The sequence below is a fragment of the Triplophysa dalaica genome, chromosome 25 (genome assembly GCF_015846415.1).
Source record: "Triplophysa dalaica isolate WHDGS20190420 chromosome 25, ASM1584641v1, whole genome shotgun sequence".
In the NCBI taxonomy this organism is placed as follows: Eukaryota; Metazoa; Chordata; class Actinopteri; order Cypriniformes; family Nemacheilidae; genus Triplophysa; species Triplophysa dalaica.
Genome location: NC_079566.1, coordinates 13345613 through 13365912, shown reverse-complemented (window position 1 = coordinate 13365912; position 20300 = coordinate 13345613). Strand labels below are relative to the sequence as shown.

The following is a 20300-nucleotide window of genomic DNA, read 5'->3' as shown; positions in this document are numbered from 1 at the left end:
CAGACTGGTCAAAACAACAAAAAAGATTCAATGTTTTCGGATCTTGACTACTAAAATGAAAAGTCGTTCTTGTTCATGTTCATGTTTATGTACTTTAGAACCAGTTCAGAAATGTCACTTTTTCCTCAAGGCAAACACAAAATTCTTTTCAAAATTCTTTACAAAATTTTCTCACAACTATTCTCCACGTAACACATTCTCAGAACAATACACCAACTTGTTCAAACCCCAACCAAAAACTTCCTCATTTTTCAAAGGTTTAACCATGTTCTCATTCAGAAAACACTTAATATAATGAACTGATGTAATCTCAAACAGCACAAATGTATCCATCAGTAAACATTCAGCAGTAAAACTGATGAGACTCCAATCAAAATCTCAGGATAATATCAATAGGAGCACAGGAAATTGTGCACCATAGAATAATCTACAGGGCTTCATACTACTGTCTGTTAACATGCAGTATAATTACAGTTCACACTTTATATGAAAGCAATTTCACTTATTTCTTGACGAGTATCCTGGAAAACAATCAGTCAATAATTTTCTCTACTAATCTCTCATGATTTTTTGTGTGACTTCTGAACCATTACAGGTGTTAATACCTAACATCCATCATGAAACAATGCTACAATAGTATTCTTTGTAATATTGATGCAGTTAAATATGATTCATCTCTTTCACTGTAAACAATCTTCCTCTTGCGTCACTACACCAGATTTCAACACACTAGAAACGTGTTGAAATAACTGAATAACTGTTTTGTGAATGATTAGCGTTTATTTTATTTATTAAATGACACAATGAAATGGCTTCGTTTGAACATGCATGTTACCATTTCGAAAACAAAAGTGTGTGTTCATTACCATCAGTGCGAGATCTTTAAAGTATTTTTTCTGAGCCACATGATGATCTCAAGGCATTCCGTATAACAGCACCATTGTTCTGAAGGCATTTGTTGGAATTACATTGTGAAGAGAAAACACATTTCGGTAGCTAGGACACTTAATCTCAACAAATAAATGACCTCATTATATGTAAAGATCTGTTTCAGGATCCCTTTACTGCTCAGTCAGCGTGAAACATTTTTTGCAGAGCAGGTGCGTCATTGGCTGATCATTCAGAAGTTATCTTGAGGAGTGGGCAACTGAACATTCTGTTGCACAATAGACTTCCACGCCCCAAAAAAAACCCATTCTCTGCTTTGACGTACACATGTACGCAGACAGGAATTTGTGAGGTGGCTAAACAAATAAAATATATCTTCACGGACAATACAGTGCCATCTCAATGTCCTACGCCCGTAAAACTGGGTCACTTTAAATACATTACAGCATGTGGAGTTTTGCTCAAGGGAAGCTTTTTCTCTGAACCAAGCAAACATTTGCAACCAAACAAGAAACGTAGCATAAATGAGTGCCTTATGATGCAGGCGTAAGCAGTACAGTTTGATCTGGTTCAATTTACTAGTCGAATGACACATGTCCGATTTCCTATAATTATCTTCTTTTGAACACCTGAATTTTGTTTTCAAGGTAAAGGCGCATCATAGTGTCAAATTCAAAGCTGCCGGGGTGAGCACCGGTGTGAAGGTTGCGTCCGGTTTTCTCAAAGTAGTGATACCAGTTTCCATACTGATCGGCACCAAACCCAAATGCAGAAACCTGTGCAAATATACACAAAAATACACATCAAAAATGAAATGACAAAACAATATTAGATCAAGCTGAATTCTATATAGATTATGATTTTCTCATTATTATATATGTTCATTATATATTATTATATATATATTTTTGTATATAATATATATATTTTTTCAAGAATTACCTGGTCACAGATGTGCAGGGCAAATACAATTGCGAGGAAGCCAGTGGATGGATATCGGCCACGTTTTAGTAACCAAATCTCATGGACGTATTTTATAAAAGCCGGATGTAGAATCATCACCTTGAAGATTAAATATTTGTTTAATAGATATTACTGTAATGAACTAGAATTACATTTACAGTGGCAAAAAAACATTTTTGATCTTAAATTTCGTTGTCTAAAACATCCTCCACCACCCTTACATTCAAAGAATTTAACATATTATGCCACTATATACAAACAACGAGAACACCCACCCAGGCATTCAGAAGCACGTGCTCTACTTCGATTTGACAAAATAACAATCACCCCAGCCCCTCGACAGAATCCAAACAATTTCAAAGTGTAGCTTCAAACTCACCTTATGTCTGTTGGCAGTCACACTCGGCTTAACTTTCATGTAGGTGCTATAAAAGACAAGAACACATACTTAAAATTATATTACATTTTTCGGAATTTATTATTTAGTTTGTGATTAAGTAAAATGATCATATTTGTTTCATTCTGTGAACTAGTGACAACAGTTCATCCCAATTGCAAAAAACGTTTTTGTTTGCTGTATGTGTAGAAAATTTTAAGTGGTACAAACTGGTCAAAATAACAAAAAAGATTCAATGTTTTCGGATCTTGAATACTACAAGGAAACGTCGTTCTTATCAATGTTTATGTTTATTTACTTTAGAGTCAGTTTCAGAAATGACCGTTTCTCCTCGATGCGAACACACAATTAATGATTTTCTCACAACTATTCTCCACGCAGCACATTCTCAGAACAATACACCAACTTGGTTAAACCTTAGAAAAATGTGAACATTTTTGTTTGGGGTTTGTGCATAAGAAAACACATTATATAATGAACTGAAGTGTCAAGATGTAATCTCAAATAGCACACATTTATCCATCAGTAAACATTCAGCAGTACAGCTGATGAGACTCCAATCAAAATCTCAGGATAATATCAATAGGAGCACAGGAAATTGTGAACCATAGAATAATCTACAGGGCTTCATACTACTGTCTGTAAATATACAGTATAATTACAGTACACATTATGTGAGAGCAATTTCACTAATTAGACATACACAGAAGTATCATAGTTACGTTATTTAATTTATACACAGTGAAGCATGCATTCTGTAATTTAAAAATATTATTTTGCATTTTGATTATTGCATTTGACTATATCTTTATCTGAACACCATTAAGCCCAAAAACCTAAAGCAATTATTTTAACTCGTAAATTATATTTGCGGAAGACAGAGAACCTTGACTCCAGGAACGCGGCCAGTTTAAAAATGGGCTCATCATCCAGTGTCCAATCACAAAAACCCGAAAACCAATGAAAAAATGTCTTTATTAGTCATGGGAATGTGTAAGTGTAATGCACCCCAACAGCCATGGTGACCTTCCCAAAATGATAGTTTGGGAACCAAATATGACTACTGTGAGAACTTGGGTCGAAAAGCGGAGTAGCTAATGGACAGACCACCCACTGTTATGATACATATTCCCAACGTGTTATAATAGAAACAATTTATTATAGTATTGTTTTTGTCATCTCTTTCCCCACCAATTTTCGAAACAAAGTTACAGTTCAGAGGAGTAAAATAGTCCAGGGATGGAGAATAGTGTCTGACACTTAAAACCCTATAGTATTTGATCACACCAAAGTTATGCTTATAAGCACTGTATATAATGCTTTTGTTTGGTGGTCTTTTGGATTTTTTACTTACCTGTACTCATCTCTGTTTATCATTAATAAACCTGCATCATTCTCTTACTCCTCTCCAGTGTTTTGTTCAGAAATCTGGTATAAGATTTAAAAAATCCTAGATCGGCCCTTGCTTTAAACAAATCCTAGATCAGCTTCTGGCTCTAGGCACATTTTTTCCACTGGTTCTATTGGTGTGACTCAATTTCTCATTTAGTCGCACCCTTTTTTGATAGTAATCATAATTACGTTGTATGTTGATGAATCATTCTGTTAATAGGTCACGTTGATTTTTTTTTAAATAGTCGCTGTGTTTTATTATCAATGCACTGCAAGCGTGTAGGTGGGGCACACTTCAGTTTGGAGACAGAGGTAGTGCATAAGCTCTCTGCTCACTCTTTCCTGCACTTATCGCAAGTGCGTCATTCACCATTTATAAATCACATTAAATGTTCAAATAAATATTTGCCGGTGCAAAATTTGTTTTACGCACTTGGACCAACCGGTGAAATTGTATTTCGAACATGATAAAAAAAATATCTCATTTACAACCATTTTGTCGCAGTCTAGAGCCCTGACTAGACCATTACATTTCTGTGAACTGAAGCCGACACTGTGGGATGGTCTGATGTAACTCTCCATGTCATATTTTGTTGTTGTCTACATGTAGTGGCACAATTTTTTCAGGCCGACTACACAGTCCTCACCGTGTGATGTTTTTAGTGGTGAAGGCACTGATGAGCCACTCCATGTCCAAGATCTTAAAGGGAGAAAGTACAAGGTGGGTGAAGTCGTCCATATCCACAGAGCTCTCGGGATAGATCATCCGATGAGTGGTCTTGGAACCCACATCCTTCTCAAAACCTTTGGTTGGGCCCTTATTTATCCTAACTTAACAATAAATGCAAAAAACATATAATAGGTCAGAACTGATATGTTTATGGCCGTGACATATCTCAACGTATTCATACCTAATGACAAAGTCATGAAAATCTATGAGACGTCCATAATAGGATCCTTGGAGGTTGCCAGAGTTTCCCACAACAGCACAGATTCGGCAGCGATCCGGTCCAGCATCGGAGTAGTGTTCTTTATCTGGGAAGAGCGAGAACAACTTCTCCACCACTTCGACGTAGTTGGATTCGGTCTTTAATTTCTGAAGACCCTGCAATGTTATGTAAAAGTGACTTCAGTTTCCGGAAGGTTTCTCTAAAACATATGGATCAAAGTCATTTTACAGTAAGAAGAATACCTTCCAATACTTCAGGTCACTATCACTAAGCACATGATTTCTCCTGGTGAGCAAAGCTGGGACAGAGACGTTGTAGAGTTCATTGAACCAATGACTGTGGCTCTGCTGTCTGACACAGTGAGTACACGCACAGATCCCATCTGAGAAGTCTTCCAGGGGTCGGAAGACCACAAACATGCAGACTAGAATTACACATATGACCAGTGTCCAATTTCTAATCCGTTGCATCATTCCTTCACTTCACCCATGGAGTAAAACAAACAAACAAAGATCATTTTGGAGTGTGGTTTAATATAATAATAAGCTGATCATTTTTTAAATTCCCTAACATTCACAACAACAGGTGCACTGTTTAAATACGTTAAGTGCAATAGACATATTTCAATACATTTCTAAATACCAAATACGTGGACTTCTCAAACAAACTTAAAACATACCATGTTTTGATTCCAGATACTGGTTAAAGTTTCAATCGTTTATATTGATATAAGAATTAAATCAATATATCTGATTAATGAAAATAAATCAAATATCACCATGCCATGTAGATTATGTGCGTGTCAATCTGCTGTTTGCATCAAACTAAAACTTTGACTATGTATGAAGATAAAATCCTTTATTGCAAACCACTGCGGTATTTGTATAACTGTGAAATATTGTACAGCCAAATGTACATTTCAGGGACTGTCAGAAGTCTTTCATATTTCGTTACAAATTTGTGTACGTGATTTTTCTGATTATTGCAGTTACAAATATACATACTTTTTCTTAATTTTAAATGCCATAAACAAAAACAATAAGCATTGAGTAAAACGAAACATCAATTTAAAGTAGGCCTAAAACACAAATATATAATAACAATTATAAAGAAAATGGTATCATTTTAGTGGTAGTGAATATACTCTGATTCCCCCCCCAGCACCACCACACTCACGAATGCATAGACTACGCCTCTATATGTAATCAAGAATCTATGTATCAAGTAGGCCTATGTACACAAAGGCCTACTTCTCTCAAATATTGTTCAGAAATCTGTGTTAGTGAGTACTTCTCCTTTGCCGAGATAATCCATTGACCTCACAGGTGTGCATATCAAGATGCTGATTGGACAGTATGATTATTGCACAGGTGTGCCTTGGGCTGGCCACAATAAAAGCCCACTAGGGGATGTTTACGCAAGACCATCTTCAACTGAAGGTGCAAATACCTTTATGAGTCTTGGTCTTCGTTTAGACGGAAACAGCGTTTTGGGGGACTGAAAACACAAACTTTTGAAAACGGGTCTCAAAGTTAATCTTTTTGAAAACGCCACCTTTTTCACTGAGAAATGAACATTAAATTCACGGGCAACAGCTCTGGTGGACATTCCTGGAGTCAGCATGCCAATTGCACACTCCCTATAAACTTTCGACATCTGTAGCATTGTGCTGTAAACATTTTATAGTGTTTTTTTATTGTGGTCAGTTTAAGGCGCACACAAGAAGCATCTTGATATGCCACACCTGTGAGGTAAACGGATTACCTCGCCAAAGGAGAAGTGCTCACTAACACAGATTTAGGCAGATATGTGAACAGTATTTGAGTGAAATTAGCCCTTTGTGTACAAGGGGAAAAAATTGACATTTTAGCTCAGCTCATGAAAAATAGGGGCAAAAACAAAAGTATTGCAATTATAATTTAAGTCAGTGTATAACAGCGATGGAAACAGCTGACTCAAGACTCGACTTGGACTCATGAGACTCGTAAAAAACTCCACAAACTTGACGCTCGAGTGAGGGCGAGTCACCCTAAAACTCATTACAAAGGCAAGCACGAACATTTTAAATGCAAATGTTAATTTATGCGCTAATGCGAGCTGCTGCATAACGTGAAATGCAACAATGTAACAGTTTAGGCAAAAGAAGTGATTAATTAAGTCGTTATGTACATTCAAAGATTGAACGAGACTCTAAATATCAAAGCACGTATGTGACATGTTTGCATGACTGAAGAAGACTATTCATTGAGACAGAGAGGCACGCCATTAGACAATAGCGCTTCATTGTTTCATTGGTTAAATGTACTTCATGAATACGCCCTACTGAACGAGTCATTTAAATCAAATGAAATTGAATGATCTAGTAAGTGAGTTCATGATCTAATATTCTCTGTGTTGCAACAATGCATATCCAGTAGTTACTGAACTTTTCTGAAAAATAAAGGTAATGTCCTGGTTTAGTTTCATTCGAAGGTCAAATAAATGACGTGAAAACAGTTCAATCTTTGTTTGGAACATTTAATTACACACCATGCAACTCATTAAAAGACAAAATTACAATAAAAATACGAAATTGTTCATATTAGCACATCATTATTCCGCATAAAATGTGTTATGATTTTGCAACGGTAAACGTGGCGCAAAGACCTAGTAAAAAGAAGAAAACGCAGGCTACCAAACCAGCAACAGTACTGGTTCGAATACCCAAGATATTCTGTAAAGTTAGTTTTAAAAACTTTTTCAAAACCGATTTAGGATCATACACTGTGAATTGCAATCACTATCGGAGAGAACTATTGCTAAAAATAGTACATAGACTTAAGACACTTGGACTTCAGAGACTTGTGAACATGTCAGGGTATAATAATTAACAATGAACATTTGTGCACTTCTATCAAGCAACCCTTGCACCTATAGCTGGGAATTTCTCCAGCCTGTGTTCGCATCTCTTATCATCCCAAACCAAATATTGCCTACATTGTTGTATAAATCATCTTCCTCCCTCATTTATTGACACTTTGGCTAGTTAGATACAATTCAATATGCCAACAATACTCTTATGTTAATGATAATAAATATCCTCAATTCATTAAAGAATACGCTGTGGTTTTAAAAATGGGGGCGATTTATCAGCAGAAAGTATAATACACCAGCAAACATATTACGCGATTTCTAACCCGGGACGCTATTGCGACGCAGGGCTCATTTTCTGTAATACCTGCTCCAGCGTCACACGATGCAAATAGTGCAGATTAAATGGTTACCTTTCTCCCATTTCCCCAAGAGGGGCTTGAATAGTCATATGCTTCATGCCTCCAGGTTTTGTTGCTTTATTGAAAAACTTTCGATCAGTCTCAATAAATTGGCTTGACATACCTGTTGCTTAATTATGCTTCGTTTCACCTTGTCAAAACAATAGACTGATCCGATCATTATTTCAACAGGATATTGTATATATTCCTTAAGTATTATCATACTGGAATAATGCAGTGAATGACATTTGCTGGAAGAAGGGATGCTTCCTCATAATTTCCTTCTAACCAACAAAGTAAAAGAGGTGTCTTATAAATAATTCACAAGTGTTATTCCGCCAACCATTATATGTAAAAGTATCAAAATTATATTGGCTCTTGCTGTTCATTTTGTGAAGATTCTGATGAAACTGTTGGACACCTGTTCTGGTTTTGTCCATATACTAAAAAGAATGTTAACGTATATCTCATTCCCACTTTTTAAAATATTTTTGTAATGAACTCCATGTTATTGAAATTGATTTATTGTTAAAGCTTATTTAGTATGTGACAGTATTTTGTATACGCCTTAGACAAGTTTATTTTATGTTGTGTTTGTATAGTTCTACGTGCATTAAAATAAGGCTCACCTGCATGATATCCTTTTGTGTCATATATCTCCCGGGTGCAACAATAGTCCAAAAGTCAGCGCTTCGCAGTTTTCTAACTCAAAACGATGTTTGTATCCTCGGGCTTTATTAAGTGGGTATACGAAAATGATTGATCTTTTCTAACTGTTATACAGCGTATGACTGCGTATCACGTAGACTAAAGGCTAAACTTTAATTAACAAGGCACTGCAATTGCAACAATGTCGTCATGGGTAAACGGGCTGCAAGCACAATACAACACGATCACTCTTGGAAAGCTATTTGTTTAAATGATAGGAATAGGGTTCAAATCAAGGTAGCGGTTCTTATATAATCACAGACACAACAAACGCTCAAACCAAGTGATTCTCTATTTGCGAAAGCAGAGGACACGTTTAAATGCAGGATGATGGTCACGTGCTCACATCATCAGTTTCCACCAACACACGATAAGTGGCGAGAAGAAAATGTGAGGTCATCTTTACTGACCTTTTTATCATGGCTTATTTTATTACAACCCTGCTGTAAAAGGATTCATCCCTGTAAATGTTTACAGCACCAGCGCAATAATGTTGAGCCTACATTGTTTTGTTGGGATTTATTCTAACGTACATTTGTGGTAATCGTTTAATTGGACACAAAAGTGTATTGTATTTTTAAAGCGGGGGTAACACACATGGTTGCTGCCAATCTCATATTAATCTTGAGAACATATAGAGTAGTATTGCATACTTCGTAAGATCGAAGAGTATTTAGTTTGATAACATTTATTAAAGATAGATACAGCTTTACGATTGTTTCCGAAAAAGTACGGCGCGTGTGGTGGGGGAGGCTGAACCAAAGCACGTGCGCAACCATTGTCAACTAAATATAGATCAGTTTCACTCACCGAGCTGCAGGTTGCAGTACAGGGCGGTGCTCCATATGTACGCGTCTCATTGGTTAGAGGTTCGGTAAATATTAAGGGCGATCTATGTGTCGTCTCGCCCTAACCTCGCATTATTGGTTAAACACAAGTAATGACGTCGATTGCTCGGTATGCTTCACTTCCACTATTTCTAGCATCACTGTGAGTGTGATGACACGGTCTGTATTTGGGAAGTTTTTTTTCATAAGGTTTAATGCCCACGTTAAATTAACTTGATTTTCATTGATAAACAATTGAAAAGTTCAGATGCAAAACTCTCTGAATGCCACATGCACATCATTAACTTATGTTGAGTGAATGTTTTTTATACATAGCCGTTTGCTTCAAAAACTGCCAAATACTACATGGTGCCCTATCGGAAATATACGTTATTAATGGATAAAATGCCTGTTTAAAAGAAATGGCAAACGTGGTGTACTGCAAGGACGCATATTAACACACGTGAACGTAATGAAGTTGTTTTTCGTTGTAATTTTATGTTGGTCAAATATGCTTCTGTTGTAGTTAATATTTTTTTAATCCTGCTATATTCGTAACCATTTTAATCATTTGTTGTAATGGAAATAAAGTGAATGATGTAATTCAATAATTGTGTCAACACACTAATTGGCTATTAAAATTATGGATTTAACAATTAACAATGTTAATGTTTTCGGACTGCCTTCTTAGAAATGTTCTTTCTTCGCTTAGAAAAAAATTTAACATATTTATATGAAACTGTAATAATGTTCCAGTAGATTTATGTCATTTTTCTTTAACCTTTATATTTTTATCAAAAAAATATATTTTGGAGCATTCTAGAGTGCCCCAGATCACAGTTTGAAAATCCCTGCATTAAATAACAGTAATAGAAAAAAGTAGGATAATAAATGATTATTTAATATAAATAATGAAAAAAAATATTAAATAAAAACAAGTAAATACGGTAAATAAATACATAGACACTGACATACTTTCTGAGATGAAAAATGAGAAATTTACTGTAAACAAAGACTTTGTAAAAGAGTTCAAACTGATACGGTATCCATATTCTAATCAAATATATGTTTTAAATCTATCGTCTAGCTAACAAAGGATGCGCCAAAATCAGAATCAAAATCAACCTAAGTAGTAGAAAGACTGATGCTTTCAAATTTACAAAAGACTGGAACACTTCCCTTGAAGTAACTTTCATTGGATTAAGTTTTTTTTATCATACTATGAATATTAATAAATACATACAGAGTTTATATTTCAATCGGTTTGAACGGCACCGCATTAAATCGAACAACAATGATTTTACCATCAGTTCCTGGTTTCAACATCATTTCCTTGTAACCAATGTGTAGAGTTATGGGCAGAGCGACACATGAAAGCTGTATTTAACAATAACCCCGCCTGCTAACCAATCGGATATGTTGAGGGCGGAGCTCCTCCCCCATAGGTAGCACCGCCCCGCACTGCAGCCTGGTGTATTTGTGTGCAGGGCCGGATTATCCAATAGGGATTATTGCCACAGTCCCAGGGGCCCATGCGCGGTTGGGGCCCAGGCAACAGGAAGAAAATTTAACATAACAGCGTTAATACGCCACATTCATACTGCCATGCGTTTCCCCTGCCCGCGCACATGGAGGTGGGAACGCAAAACAGTGTTTCTAAATAAAGAAGTCTGTCTTTTGAAGTCACTTTTCCTAGACTTCTAGCGGCTTTTGTTCAGAAGAAGCACATCTGCGCATGCTCCTGCTCTCGCGCGCTTTTCTGGGAGAATTATCCAGTTGTTACTAAACAGTTTTACATGTTCGAAAAAAATCTTTCCGAAACCTGTACGATCGCTTGGGAGTGTATCGAGCACAGAAATACTCCGTAATACAATTCTGGAAACTTAGGTTGCTTAACCAAAGTGACCTTGACATATTAAAAGTTCGTATAAAGTGAGATGAAAAAGACCATTATTAAGTTATATAAAAAAGTACTTTTATTCAACCAAACAGAAATGTTTTTTAATCAAATAACGCTGTTTTTATAATTTTCAACTTATTTTTCACCCCACAATAGCCAACTGAATTAACCAGTCTTCCTAAATGACTAAAATGAACAAAGCATTCACATCTTGCATTCCATGTGGTTCACTTGAAATAATTCTATGATCTCTTATATTCGCTATTGACTAAAATGTCCAGAGCGATGAGCTTTGTAAATAATCAGTGCGTTTCAGAGAGGCGGGGCAAAGAGGAGATGTACACATATGCCCGGGTTTATGGAAAATACAGCATTTTTAACCTTAAATGGTGTACACATACATTACATTTAAATGAAACGATAATATTCATTTTACCTGTGTAATTTGACCCCCTTATTTTAAACTGCGCGTACGCAATAACGCGTTTTAATGTAGAAGCTGGAAGTATGGTCCGTCCGTCCGTCCGCATCCGCGCGCCGTCCGCATGACGCAATTTTGGTTATCAGAAGGGTCCGCTCTCGTCCGCACACCCCGTCCTCGTGCAGACCATTTTTTGAGACACAACAGCGCATGCACAAAAAAGTATAACTCCAATAGGGGTCCATACACAAAAGTTTGCAGTGTGCCGTTGTCGAAGAAGAATGATACAAAACCAACAGGCGGGAAACAAGAAGAGTAAGCTTAGAAGCATATCCTTCTCCAAACTCCAATTCTCCTTCTCCAGTTTGGTTGTTACTCTTGTTGTTTGCAAGGCAAAAACCCTTCCTCAATCATTAGTTTTCAGTATGTCTGTAAATGACGCGACTCAGCGCTGCCCTCGGTCTGGTAGAGCACACAGACACATTTGAATTGCGAATGTGTTGACCTCGGACGTCAGCGCTTAACCCGTGATGAGTACGCGTAGGAAGCTGTGCCGACGGGTTTGTGCGCGAGACGGACGCGGACAGTCAAGCATGCTAACCCCTTAATACGTGTTAACGCGTTAGTTTCACACGTTTTGTCTCTGTTGGCCTTCCATACAAGAAATCCTTTGCGTTTCCATTCGGATCGGATGCTATACATTCAGTTACATTCAAAGCATTGTAGGGCTTAGACAAGAAAAAAATATTAAAGATAATACAACCCAAAAAAAGACAAAAACAGAAAGACAAAAATCACAATTTTCAATTCATTAAGCGATAGGCTATAAATTATTTGATCAAATAAGTCTAAGAAAATTCCTGCTTTCATTATTTACTTTTGACAGTGTTTTCGAATGTTTTCCAAAATAATTCTGCACATTTTGGAGTGGCTATTTTGGTCAGCTTAAATACGCCTTTTGTGTACACAAAAAGGCTTTCAGCTCATGAAAAACGGTGTCAAAAACAAAAGTGTTACGTTTATAATTTTGGTCAGTGTATTTAAGCATTCGTTTGTCAAAGAAAATATCTTAATTCTTTCTTACAGACTTGACATGTTTTGGAGCTTGTCTAATATACGTTTTCGAACATTTCTCACTTTGAAACTCAGTTGGCCCAATAAAAATGCGTTACAAAACTCGATCTATTCCACTGCTGACGTTTCTAGTCGACTCCACAGCTCGATTTGCGAAGTGTCGGTTTTCATTTCTTCTTTTCAGGTGGGGAAGGGCGCATCCCCATTACATAAGGTGGAGTAACCGGATCGACCAGAAGTCATAAAACAGCTCTCAATGAAAACACTCAGCTCTAGTGTCTGCTTTCCACAACACAACGGAGATTCATCCCGTGCGTAACCTCCGGGGATTAAAATTGTTTCAGTTACCTTAAAAATCTGTCAAACAAACCAAAGAAGGTGAGTGAACTTGAACATTGATGCATACGTGCCAGGTTTTACGAGAAGGCTCATTGATTTATTGCGAATGGTAGAGGACGTGACCTCAGTAATTCATTATAATGTCTGATGTATAGCAGACCGTTATCATATGAACGAATTATTATGTTTCTTATACTGTCAACTATAGTATTACTTAATTAGCCTACATTTATAATCCAACGTGGAAAAAATACATTTGTAGCTTTAGCCTTTATAGTAAACTGTGTTATGGTGAAATATTGCTCTTTGGTGATGTTTGCTATACTAAAACATTATAGATTGTTGTCTAGTAATTTTTTTCATGGGGAACGTGTATAGACGAAAGGCTTAAAATAAATAGGCTACAGCTTTATTATAATTATCTCATTTGTCTACTTTGACGTTTTATTTCATGAATCATTATACATAACTTTCTCTCCGTAGGTCTACTCTGCTTTCCTAATATCTGGCGACTCCAAACTCCAGAGGTGGCAATCGTTTTACACACAATGAGGCATCACCACCGCTATTTGACTTTACTCCTCATCTCCACTTTTCTCCTCTTCTGTTTTTACTTTCAAAACTCAGTGGTTATTTCTACCTATAATTCTTATTTTCGTAATGAGACCGAGCGCGCTCCGTGCGCGTGTGGCGACTGTCCGCTGGACCGGGGGCGCGCGGACTGGTTCAGTGCGTGTTACGAACCGACAGTCCATCTGCTGCTCAACAGCAGCAACAGCGTGTTACGCGCAGACGTCTTCAGGTGGTGGAAGGTGAGTTTGCTGAAACTTTGCAGCAAGTTGTGTGTAACCGGGAATGGATGGCACAAAATTGAAAACTGTTGATAAACTTCTCATTACATGTGTATTCTTTAAAAGCCAGTTAATTGCACATTAGTTTAAGTCGGATGGATCACATTCATTCATTGACCGACACATGTAAAAGACGAACATAGCCTACGGAAGATTTACATGCGGGCAGGGCTGTTTCCAAGCAGATCCCAGCATGCTTTCCATAAGAATAGATCAGGAGAGTAAAAGCAGAACTTATTTAAAAATGTTTGATGCTGTTTAGCTGAAATTTCCATTTCTTTTTTATGGAAGGTCTCAACATATGAAAAGCTCTTGATATTATTAGAGTTATTAATATGAATTTATTCAAACCACCAAGTGTTTTTCTCAACAAAGCAGTTCTTTCCTACTCCGTTGTGTAAACTGCTGAACATGGCTTTATTCAAAGAACAATGGCTTAAAAATGATCTTTTGTGTGGTAAAATATAGTTCAGTGGGTCAAATCAACGCTCCTTTGTTGCCTTTAGACCTGTTTTTATGTCACAATAGATTCAAGGTTTAAAAGATTTAAACATGACATGACATGAATCAAAACACATAGACAATATAAGTAAACAATTGAAGCATTACAGCATTTCTTTATTCCACTGCTTAATAATAATGTATTATTATCATTTTGTTCATGTTAAACACAGGATCTTCAAAATGTAACACGTGTTGCCAACTACACAGAGGTGGTGAAGAACCTGTTTCCGCTCTTTCCGGATAAAGAACACTACTCAGATGCAGGTCCAGATCGCTGCAGAACCTGCGCTGTGGTCGGGAACTCCGGGAACCTGCTGAGATCCCATTATGGACCTCTCATAGATTCCAATGACTTTGTCATGAGGTACAAAAGCACACAAACTTACATCTGACTTTAATTTGATGTTTTTATGTGTTGAGGAAATGCACAAAAGCCTTTCTTGCAGTGGAAAAAATGTCTTGGATTTAAAAAAAGAAAGAAATAGTTCTTTGGGGAACAAAAAATGGTTCTTGTGACATTGCTGTAAAGAAACTTTTGTAGCACCTCTTTTAAAGAGTGAAGCACAACTAATCCGCCTAAAACTAACACAAACTTCTTTGGTTCTTTACAAAGAATGATATCATCAAATATCATTAAAGATAAAATAGAAAATATTCAGCGTGAGGTTGCATGGATGCAGCTATAAGGGTCAAAAATAACTGGATATGTATTTGAACCTTTTTTCAAAACGTTGTATTCCTACATTTCAGTTCAATAACAAGTTTTGCTGTGTTTTCCTTCAGGATAAATAAGGGTCCATCGGAAGGTTTTGAGAAGGATGTTGGTTCCAGAACCACTCACAGGATCATGTACCCTGAGAGCTCTGTGGATATGGACAACTCAACTCACCTGGTGTTTTATCCTTTTAAGATTCTGGATATGGAGTGGCTCATCAGTGCCTTCACCACTAAAAACATCAACAAGTAAGATTTACTCATTCTAATGATAAAACGTCCAAAATCGAATGCTGTACTCTAACCAAGAGAGAATCTCATATTGAACGTAACCATGAAATCAAAAACAACTATTAATATTTTAATGTATTATTGCAGAGCTGTTTTTTATGATCATGTTCACTAATCTGTCATCAAAAACATTAACAACAACACCTCTGTATGACGTTTGTCTCTGCCTGGGGGTGGAGCTATACTGAGTGTCAATCATATACACCCGTCCACAGCTGAGACACCCTTTACATTTTCGAGGAGTTTAAACTATAATTGGTAAATCTATAGCTGTCTGTATAACATTAGAATAGAAGAAAGTATCGTAACATCAGCTTTAAAAAAACATCCTGCTGTAGGTTTACCCATAAAACCAACCATGCAACTGTTAAGTAATTTAAGAGGAATTATTAAAAACCACAGCGGGGATATTTCATTTTAAGTGAAAATTTAAGTTAAAGTTTTGATTTGGTCTCTTCTGTTTGTTTCCAGAACATATATAGAAGTGCCATCCACAATAAAGGCTAATAAGGACAAGGTGATTAACACATATTTTCTTCAAATAAATACATTTACTAACAACATAAAATGATTTTGGTGTTAAAATATGATTTAGTCGAAAATCAAACTATACCAGATCACAACATTATATTTGTAACAAATGGTGGTTTATGAGGCAAGGTCGGATCCATATGAAGCTTTATTAAAATGTGTAATCCAATGTTTTATCCAGCAAAAAGACAAAGGGCTCAAGACAGGGCTCAAGACTGGGCTCAAGACTGGGCTCAAGATTAGGGGTCAAGACTAGGGGTCAAGACAGGGCTCATGACAGGGCTCATGACAGGGCTCAAGACTGGGGTCAAGACTAGGGGTCAAGACTAGGGGTCAAGACTAGGGGTCAAGACAGGGCTCAAGAAAGGGCTCAAGACAGGGCTCAAGACAGGGCTCAAGACTGGGCTCAAGACTGGGCTCAAGATTAGGGGTCAAGACTAGGGGTCAAGACAGGGCTCATGACAGGGCTCATGACAGGGCTCAAGACTGGGGTCAAGACTAGGGGTCAAGACTAGGGGTCAAGACTAGGGGTCAAGACAGGGCTCAAGAAAGGGCTCAAGACAGGGCTCAAGACTGGGCTCAAGACTGGGGTCAAGACTAGGGGTCAAGACTAGGGGTCAAGACTACAATCATAAAACAGGTCAAACCACAGGTATATATAAACATGGTAATGCTGTGGGACAAACAATACTGAGCAATGTGTAATGGAGTGAGTGTGGCTTAAAAAGTGACTGAGTGATAGGCAACAGGTGAAGGTGTAATTAGAGGGGATCTTGGGAAATGGAGTCCATGGTGAAACAGTCAGTGTGGTGTGTGGCGACGTCTGGTAGCAGGGAACACATATGTGACAATATTAGTTCATTCACAAGTGTGCTTCACAAGGGTCTTGTATTATTTTTTACTCTTAAGGTGATGATACTCCACCCAGAATTTATGAAATATGTTTATATGAATTGGACGGACAGTCACGGGAGATATCCATCCACAGGCTTCCTAACGCTGATGTTCGCTCTGCACATCTGTGATGAGGTAAAACCTCATTATATTCATTATACGTCTCAAACAAAAAAATTCTCGAGAAATTGTATATTTTGGATTTAATTTTATTTGGATTGTAAATATTACTTTAATTTGGATGTGTCACTTCTGGACCAGTGACAAAGATAAATGGAACGGAACAGCTTGCAGTACACAAATAACTTTCCCTATATACTGTAACTCAAGATAAATGTATCGCCTCTTTGTTGTTGTTGTTTTTTTCTCAAATATGAAAGGATGAAACACACAAGTTATTCTGTGAGAACATAATCGTGTGCTAATGCTCTTTTAAATGATGAAGACATGAACTCCTTCTCTCACAGGTGAAAGTTTTCGGGTTTGGAGCTACTAAGGCTGGAAAGTGGCATCATTATTTTGATGAAACGTTGACTCTGTATGTCAATGAAAGTCATGCTGGAGACTTTGAATATCAGACAATCCGTCGACTTGAGCAGGAGAAGAGGATTGTGATGTTCAAGGGTTGGACATGAACAAAAATGTTTTGGAAACATTGGCAGAACGTATTAGCATACATAAAGTAGGCATAAAATATAAATATACTTTACTTATCCTGAATGAATTGATTCTGAAGTACGCAGGATTCAGATGCCTTCACTGGAGAAAAAGAGAGAAAAGGATATGAAAACATAATGAAATACTGTCAATCACAGTAAAATGACCTCCAGCAAATTGAATGTGCCAATAAATACACTGTACAAAAACTGACCTTCACCAATCTTCAAAGTCAATTTGTTGTATTGGATATCTATATACTATTATTGCGTTTGTATTTAATATTAGAAGAATAATGTTATTTATAAATAAAATATAAATGACTTGGAAAGGGGGACGCATATGTTTCACTGATAAAAAGTAAAAACAAGTTTGAAATGTGATACGTTCATGCGAGACTTTCTATGCATTCAAGATGTGCAGTAGAGCAACAACAACATAACAACACAGCCAAAGAAATGTAAGAGATATGTAAACAATTACTTCAATAAACAGAAGCATTGACAGAGAACCTTTATGTTTACATGTTTGTTTTACTCAGGATCAGATTCACAGCACAAAACAATATGTTAGTCCAATAGAGATGATGCTGTAATATAAGGCTTGTGTTCTGTTGTTATGGGTCTGACATTAGGCTTCTGGAAGAAAGAGGTCAAACTGTGTTTCAGTAGGTTAACAATGTGTCATTCAAGTTAATAAAGCTGTAGTTTCATCCTGTTTGTATGCCATGTAATGTATAACAACATTTCCCCAAATGTCTCAATTACTCACAAGTACTTTGTTAAGATTGTTGTCTTCAAGCATGCATTGACTGTTAAATTGTTTTTGGTGATTCATATTTTCCTATTAAAGGCACAAAGAGCTATTTTTAACATGTTCAAATATCTGTTTCCTGATCAATTCTAGCTATGTCTATATATATGCGGCTGGGTTTAATTGGTAATATTTCATGCAGAAGTATTGTACAAACTTGCCATAGTGCCAGATTTAAATCCAGTGAACATGCACAGCACATAGTGGACATATGTTGTTTGTTTAAATCAATACAGCTTCATAAAGGGAATGTAGGGAGTGAAAAGGCTGTGAAACAGTTAGGCTACTAAAGAATAAGTAGGGATCGGATGCAAGTGTGTACTAATGGGGAGAGAATCAAGCTGATGGGAAACGATAAGTTAAAGGTGTGACTGATCACCAGTGAGGTGAAAGCCCTGACGGGGAAACACGAGGGCGATTGACGTAGACATTGCGTGTGTGTGGTGAGGTGACAGAATGATAACGCACACGCTCACAGATAGCATAGCACACCCTCCTTGACAGATAATGTTAAGACAAGACTGGAATCACGACAGCTTACTCTTCACTTTGTCATGTGCTTCTCATACGACTGGAATTTCAGGTGTTTTTCTTTTGCCTATTTTTAGCATACATTTAATCATCTAAATATGAGGACATTTACGCATTTGGCAGACACTTTATTCCAAAGCGGTTTACATTGCATTATCCTATACATTTATACGTGCAATCCCCTGGGATCGAAACCACAACCTTGCGCTGTTAACGCAATGCTCTTACCACTGAGCTACAGGAGAAAGTCATTTCATAGAGAACAGGATGTTCCAGTTTTGAGCAAATGTACATGAGCAACATCAGAATAATGTGTACAGTATTAATTGTATTAAATTAAATCAAAACAACTCAACAGTTGATGAATTAGTTGACGCGACGTAAAAGGAACGACGTTTCACAAATTCTGCTTCATTCATCTTATAAGCTTATTGTCTAATAAGCAAAGCATTATTTTTAGCATTTATATTGATACCAATAGAAATGATCAGTGAGTGTATTCATTTCTGCTCTTGAATTTGTATTATGGAGGAGTTTGACTCATGAAACTGGACCGATTAAATGTATTTATCTGTGGTGCATTATGGGTGCAGCCCAATGGGTTGTGACGAATTGATTGCTCAAAGGCTGAAAGTGAGCAACTCTGAACATTCCGTCACACTTCACATACTAACACTGACAAACAAACGGATCGTTGTGATGATGTACCATGATCCCGGATGATGTACGTCACGTTTATATCTCCTATCCTGCAGATGGAAAGACAAAGGTTTGAAAAATAAATAGCCAGCATGCCTTCCATGACAATGAGAGTAAAAGTAGAAATGAACGTCTAAACAAGATGAGACTTATGAATGTTAGAAGATGTTTGACTGAAAAGTGGTACATTTGGTTGTGTCAAGATTTGTCTTTTGCTGCCATTTCTTTTATGGGTCAATGACAAATAAGAAAATGTCAGGTGGTGCGACCATATATTAATTTAAAATAATATACATTTAATGTATTTAGCACTGAGTATTTTTCCCCTCATATATAAGAAATGTAACATAAAATCATGCCAAAATATTTTATAAAGAATTTTATTGAGAAAATTAACATTTATTTCTCAGTTTTGTTCTCTGTTTGTATGTTCGGACGGTCGCACCACCTGACATTTTTGGTCTTTCAAACACCAAAACTCAAAAAATCTATTGAATTTCAATAAAATGAAAAGGGTTTCTTATAAAGGACATATTGTAGATCCATTTGATATATGACATGTATTTATTCAAATTCTTTTTAGGAAAATAATGAATTTGGACACAAAAAATACATGTCACGTCATTGACCCTTATATGGAAGGTGTAAACTTGTCAGTTATTAATGTCAATTTATTTAAATCACCAAGTGTTTTTCTCATCAAAG

The 20300-nt window shown here is 36.8% G+C and overlaps 2 protein-coding genes across 2 annotated transcripts; one reads left to right on the top strand and one right to left on the bottom strand.

The window, feature by feature from the left end:
* Positions 1–760: 760 nt before the first annotated feature.
* On the bottom strand, positions 761–8815 carry LOC130415659 (CMP-N-acetylneuraminate-beta-galactosamide-alpha-2,3-sialyltransferase 1-like). The gene is made up of 7 exons (XM_056741504.1): positions 8471–8815; positions 4833–5070; positions 4552–4745; positions 4288–4467; positions 2231–2276; positions 1831–1950; positions 761–1664 (listed from the first exon to the last, which is right to left on the bottom strand). The coding sequence occupies exons 2-7, from the start codon at positions 5061–5063 to the stop codon at positions 1500–1502; spliced, it is 936 nt and encodes a 311-aa protein (XP_056597482.1). The 5' UTR covers positions 5064–5070; positions 8471–8815; the 3' UTR covers positions 761–1499.
* Positions 8816–12999: 4184 nt separating this feature from the next.
* Positions 13000–18428, top strand: LOC130415658 (CMP-N-acetylneuraminate-beta-galactosamide-alpha-2,3-sialyltransferase 1-like). Its single transcript, XM_056741503.1, has 7 exons — positions 13000–13149; positions 13594–13922; positions 14636–14829; positions 15249–15428; positions 15942–15987; positions 16911–17030; positions 17363–18428. Exons 2-7 carry the CDS (start codon positions 13659–13661, stop codon positions 17528–17530), a joined length of 972 nt encoding a protein of 323 aa, XP_056597481.1. The 5' UTR covers positions 13000–13149; positions 13594–13658; the 3' UTR covers positions 17531–18428.
* Positions 18429–20300: the final 1872 nt, after the last annotated feature.

Coding starts and splice junctions, on each gene's coding strand:
- LOC130415659 (XM_056741504.1), bottom strand. CDS start 5,063: ATGATGCAACGGATTAGAAATTGGACACTGGTCATATGTGTAATTCTA. Junction 2,277..4,287: donor ACCACTAAAAACATCACACG/GTGAGGACTGTG, acceptor TGTCTTTTATAG/CACCTACATGAAAGTTAAGC. Junction 1,951..2,230: donor TGACTGCCAACAGACATAAG/GTGAGTTTGAAG, acceptor TTAATCTTCAAG/GTGATGATTCTACATCCGGC.
- LOC130415658 (XM_056741503.1), top strand. CDS start 13,659: ATGAGGCATCACCACCGCTATTTGACTTTACTCCTCATCTCCACTTTT. Junction 13,923..14,635: donor ACGTCTTCAGGTGGTGGAAG/GTGAGTTTGCTG, acceptor TGTTAAACACAG/GATCTTCAAAATGTAACACG. Junction 15,988..16,910: donor TAAAGGCTAATAAGGACAAG/GTGATTAACACA, acceptor TTTACTCTTAAG/GTGATGATACTCCACCCAGA.